General features: G+C 37.8%; 1 protein-coding gene and 1 long non-coding RNA gene across 3 annotated transcripts; both read right to left on the bottom strand.

The window, feature by feature from the left end:
- Window positions 1-1,105: 1,105 nt before the first annotated feature.
- LOC120456028 lies at window positions 1,106-2,294 on the bottom strand. Of its 2 annotated transcripts, XR_005616799.2 has the most exons (4): window positions 2,279-2,294; window positions 2,083-2,206; window positions 1,337-2,027; window positions 1,106-1,279 (listed from the first exon to the last, which is right to left on the bottom strand). It is a non-coding gene; the product is annotated as an uncharacterized LOC120456028 (long non-coding RNA). The 2 variants fall into 2 exon arrangements; XR_005616798.2 differs by having other exon boundaries at window positions 1,106-2,027.
- Window positions 2,295-2,811: 517 nt separating this feature from the next.
- On the bottom strand, window positions 2,812-4,030 carry LOC120455882 (collagen alpha-2(I) chain). Its single transcript, XM_039642365.1, has 2 exons — window positions 3,896-4,030; window positions 2,812-3,323 (listed from the first exon to the last, which is right to left on the bottom strand). The coding sequence occupies exons 1-2, from the start codon at window positions 3,960-3,962 to the stop codon at window positions 2,923-2,925; spliced, it is 468 nt and encodes a 155-aa protein (XP_039498299.1). The 5' UTR covers window positions 3,963-4,030; the 3' UTR covers window positions 2,812-2,922.
- Window positions 4,031-5,311: the final 1,281 nt, after the last annotated feature.

Raw genomic sequence — 5,311 nt, 5'->3', positions numbered from 1 at the left:
AACGTAAATCTGAAAATCCACAACACCACAATCGCAAAATGAACATTAACCAGAGCAAGAACAAAATAAATAAAAAAAAAAAAAAACGAGAACGAACAACAACAAAACAAGATCAATAAAACAAATCCAATATAATTATTGTTTATTACTAGACTAATAAATGTATTTTTTGGCAGATTACAAACAGTGTTGTCGATTAATTTGCGCGCATTTCCTCCATTTTCCCTTGAAGATTTTCATCATCGTAGCAGCACAACTACTGTTATTGCTGGGATAACCTAGTGCTACCTTCGATCCAGACCAAATCAAGTTCGCACGATGCGGCAATAAAAGCCAATGAGTGCCGTGATGTGATTACGATTTACTCGACTCGAGAATGCCCTATAAATTTGCTCATTTACTTTAATTCATTTGAAAAACATATTTCATATGATTTATTAAATTTATATAACAGATCGTTGCACCTAGAATTAAAGATAAGAATATTTCTAGATTTTGGACACATTTTTGCCCATTTTGACGTTGGTGCGTACCAGAGAACTGCAGTTACCTGCAGAAAAACACCTTGCACAGTACTAAGTACTAAATACCAAATAATACGAAATACTAAATAATACTAAATACTTAATACTAAAAAATACCAAAATATAAGTGCCCTTCTCTGCGCTTCTCAAAAGTCCTACATAAGCAAACCACTTTTTCGATGTTTTTTTAGTAAAAAATACTAAATGTGTGTGAGTGGTATAGTGGTTTATGTGGCAGCAGAGGATATCAACAATGTGATTTCGACCTACTGGAGGAAGTGCCTATTCTCCAGGAGCTACAACCAGCTGTCCGCTCTGACGTGGAAAAAGCTTGAGGAGAGGGGTGAGTAAATGGTGAGAAATGGTGAGAAATGGTGAGAAATGGTGAGAAATGGAGAGAAATGGAGAGAAATGGAGAGAAATGGAGAGAAATGGAGAGAAATGTAGAGAAATGGAGAGAGTGCTAAACCTGATCAAGAATATCTAATATGTACATATGTATTTCCTTTAAATGTTTAAAAACGCTCTTTGCTGCCTGTTCTTTACTATCATATATATTTCAAATGTTTTACCAATTTCTGAATTACACGTAATTTCTGTTGACTTTAGTATCGTTTATTTCTAGGGTATTTCCTGCTTCGGTGAGTCCGTGGCTGAGGCATGAGTTTGATAATCATCGCCAGCACGTACTTAAGTCTGAGAACTGAAATCAAAAGTGATCACAGAAGTGACATTGACGTGAACTGCGCTGAACGCTGAAATACGAAATATTTTGGTCGGGCAATTAAGTTAATCGTCAGTTAAATTGTTACCTCAGATATAAGTACACACATATGTATGTAGACATGTGCATAGAAGAAAGTCAGATATACTTATGCGCTAATTAGTGCCGCCATATGCATGTCTCAATTATCTGCTCGTACTTACATGCAAACATATGTATTCTAGGTGTATTTTTGCGGTTGCCTATGAGGTCATAAGCCCTGTGACTCAGTTATTTTGGCTCAAAAGCTTTATCAACAGGTGTCAGCCCATATTCCACTCCATACATGTTTGCCGTCTTTGTTTTCGTTTGTGTTCTTTTTGCTTTTTTGCCTTCCGAGGGGGGCGGTGAATTATATGGGCGTTGCTCGCCTAATTATAACAATTGTGTGGGCGTGGTCCAGGAAGATGACGTACCCGATCTGCTAATTCAACTTGTTTATCGTTAGTCACTTAAACTGCGCAGCTGCGTGCGAAGCATTAATTTGGCAAATTCACGATCTTAAATGCGCACGAATCGCATATATGCTGGTTAATTCTTCCGAAAAATATATCCGTCGATTTTCTTTTATATTTATATATAAACGAAATGAAACAATTTGCATTTAATTATTAATTTATTTTTCGTTCGAAAGTAGTTGGAAGCCTGAAAAGACAATCACTTATAAATTTACGTTTTTGCAATCAAATAAATGTATAAATATATCACACAGCCGAATTTCTTGAAATAATCAGTTTTAGCTGGAAAATAAAGGGTTTATATCTATAAGGCCCAAATGCTATTTAAATATCTTACCATTTCAGGCTGTAAAAGTGGGAACAAAACGTATTCAATTTGGTGAGAGGCCACAAAATCACGCAGTACTAAAATTTGTTAAAATATGGAAATTCCAAAATTTACATAAGAAATGCTGCATTTCCTAGAAATAATATTTATATGTTTATAACAAAATTAAAACACGCTTTAAAATGGTATATTCAAATAAACCTACGTATAATCATCAATCCCTCTTAGGTATAGAATTCAAATAGTTCCCTGGACGAAACTGTCAATGGTTCTTTAAAAAAAAAACGGTCTTTAAACTTTTTTACTCCAAATTGATGCGAATATGGTATAGCTTACTCTTGTACTTTGCCCTTCTTGTAGTGCTTGCCGTATTAATGTAGTAGTTATCCTCCTGTTTGCGGATTTTACCCTTCCTGATGAACTCATTGAGGGCCTTGTTAACTGGGCCGATTACTTTCCTCACCTGGGTGCTGGCAGTGGTGCTCACCGCCTTCAGGATCGCCTTTTTGGGTGCGGAACCACCCATGACGATTATGGATTGGAGCACCAGCTGTTTTATTTCCGTTTTGCCAGACCGCATTTGAATGGCAAGTTTTTGCAGTGTACAAATGTTTACACTAACTTATTGGTCCGAACACGTTGTTACTGAAATGAATTTTATTCTGTGATAATCAACAAAGTTTTCCAAGCCTACTTGGTGTGCCAAACAATCAACCTTCCAGTAGAAAAAACATTGTCTAGATCTTAAGTTTTTGTATTTAATGATTCATTTACACAACTGAAAACTTTACATAAATTAAGCTTAGAGACTAATTAAAAAAAAAAAAACGATCCCACGCTGCAACCGCATCAAAGTCTCATGCCCGCCAAGGCCAATCCAAGTGCTATGGTCACGGTGACGCCCACCGAGCTGGCGATGATTGCTCCAGCATTGTGGTAGCCATAGGATCCCGGGTAGTTGGGATCCGGCCGTACGCCCATGTAGCCCGGCTGACCGGGCTGGCCCACCTGGTTGCCGTAGGAGAAGGGGCGACCATGCTCGTCAGTGCCGCTCACGTAGTAGGCTCCATTGCCGCCCGCTCCGCCGTAGGAACCACGCGAATCGATGCCGGCATATCCGTAGCTGTACTGCGGATCCTGGCCACTCAGACTTCCCGGCGGATGCATCCCGCTGGACTGGGCGTTCGAGTAGACGCCCACGCCGCCCGCATTCCCATTGTTCCAGTGCACCGTTCCGGCCTGGGCATCCACTGGATGAAATGAAATGAAATGTAGTTTAGTAAGTGTTGGTAACAAGTTAAAAGGTAATTCCCGCCATCACAAAACAACCGCCTCTCCTGTATGAAAAAAAGCTGACATCGTTATCAAACTCAGACCAAATATTATTACACATTAATAAAAAAAATATTTACACAGATTAAAAACAATTTGTAAATCATTTTTGGTAAATGCAGAAAAAAATTCAATATATTAACATATTAGATTGCTTGACTGTTAATGATTTAACCATTTTATACGCTTCTCAAGTCAAGCCTGAAATTCCCGTATTTTTAAAACATTTGAAAATGTGTAAACTGCGTAAGTAAGCATTAAATAATACATTTTATTCCGTTTTGAAAAAAAAGAGATCAATATGATGTGATGGGAATATTCCAGTGCTTAATTCTCCATCAGAAGTTTCAATTGAAATTTGTTTACTTGGCACTGTCGAAATGGTATTGTATGTAAGAGTACGCAGCGTTATTTTCCATGGAATGTTTATTTATAGTAGGATTCGTGCGACTTTTCATATACTTGAATTTCATGGGACCGTTTCACTCACCAGCACTAAAATGAACAAGTGCCAACGCGATCACAATGACGATCAGAATGCGATTGAAATTCGACATGTTTTCCGAATGCGCGTTTGACTCAAACTAAACCGCTTCCAAAGTGCCGTTGACGGTTTTAAACTCGATTCCCAAGCCCGGCTCTCAGTCATTAGCAACAATAGCGATTTGCTGCCTGAGTCATCTTTGTTGGTGTTTATTTACTCAACTCGCAGGGAGCTGTAGTTTCGGTGGGGTATGGTCGATATAGGCACTTTATTGAACATGCCCTCTTGAAAAACACTAAAATGCTTATCAGAAATCGCTGTACATTAAGTTGCTATGACTATCAACTACAGGAAATGGTATTGTCATACATATAACGGAAGAAAATAGGTAATATATTTGCGTAAAATGTTACAACTAGGTATTATAACAAAAAACAAATATTTTTGGTTGGCTGTGAGTAATGGGTACCTAATAGTTTAAAAGCTCTTCTTAATTCTTCAGCTAAATTCAATTAATTAAATAATTAAATTAAATTAATTTGATATTAAATTTAGCTACATACCAAGTTCATTCATTGTTAAAACACCTGCCTTTCTTTTTATTTTCACCACTTGCATATGAAATTATTTTTTCTTCGATCAAAAAACATAAAACTGTTTTTTTTTCCAATTGAGAACACGCAACTTTAAGCGCTTTGATGTTCGAGTCTCGAAATGCTTTTTGTTTTGCTGTTTAGAACACGATAATTGGTTGGGTCATTAATGATATGCACGACACGGGCCAGGGTCATCATGGGTTAAGGTGCGCTCCCATGTTGGTTTGCCCCAGAAGTCCAGATGCATAGATCTCCTGGGTAATGTTGAGTCAGTCTGCTTTGATGATCGCCCGAATTGCATTCGAAACCTCGTTGATCTTTTATGACCAAGTATATTTTGCATACCTATTTACATATTTACATACATATTTACATGTATATTGTTGTCCATCCGTTTCGCACCTTTCAGGTGATGCAGATGGGGCGCTTTAGGGGGCGGAGAAACAATGCAGGCACGTTGTGGCTGCCGTTCGACCAAAAATATACATATGTAGAAAATGAAAAATGAAAAATGAAAAGCCCACAATACAATTGGTGGGCAAGTGCGAATTGTTTGCTTTCTCAGTTGTGACGTAAAGCAATTTGGGTCGACCGATAGGGTAATGCTCATGGAATCCATGCAGTGCGATTCGAAGCTATTCAATAGCTTATGTTTGTATTTTTGTTGCTCTGCAAAAGGGTAGATAGTGAAAGTGAATAGTGAATAGTGGCTTCTGCCATTCGACTGTTCATGTTCATTGACGACTATTCCTACCCATTGCTCGCACAGTAAAAGTTTGTATGGAGTTTTCGAAATTAGTTAGATCTGATATTGGTAAAATGCAAT

The sequence above is a fragment of the Drosophila santomea genome, chromosome X, assembly GCF_016746245.2.
Source record: "Drosophila santomea strain STO CAGO 1482 chromosome X, Prin_Dsan_1.1, whole genome shotgun sequence".
NCBI lineage: Eukaryota > Metazoa > Arthropoda > Insecta > Diptera > Drosophilidae > Drosophila > Drosophila santomea.
This window is presented reverse-complemented; position numbering and strand designations above follow the sequence as displayed.

Coding starts and splice junctions, on each gene's coding strand:
- LOC120455882 (XM_039642365.1), bottom strand. CDS start 3,962: ATGTCGAATTTCAATCGCATTCTGATCGTCATTGTGATCGCGTTGGCA. Junction 3,324..3,895: donor ACTTGTTCATTTTAGTGCTG/GTGAGTGAAACG, acceptor CATTTCATCCAG/TGGATGCCCAGGCCGGAACG.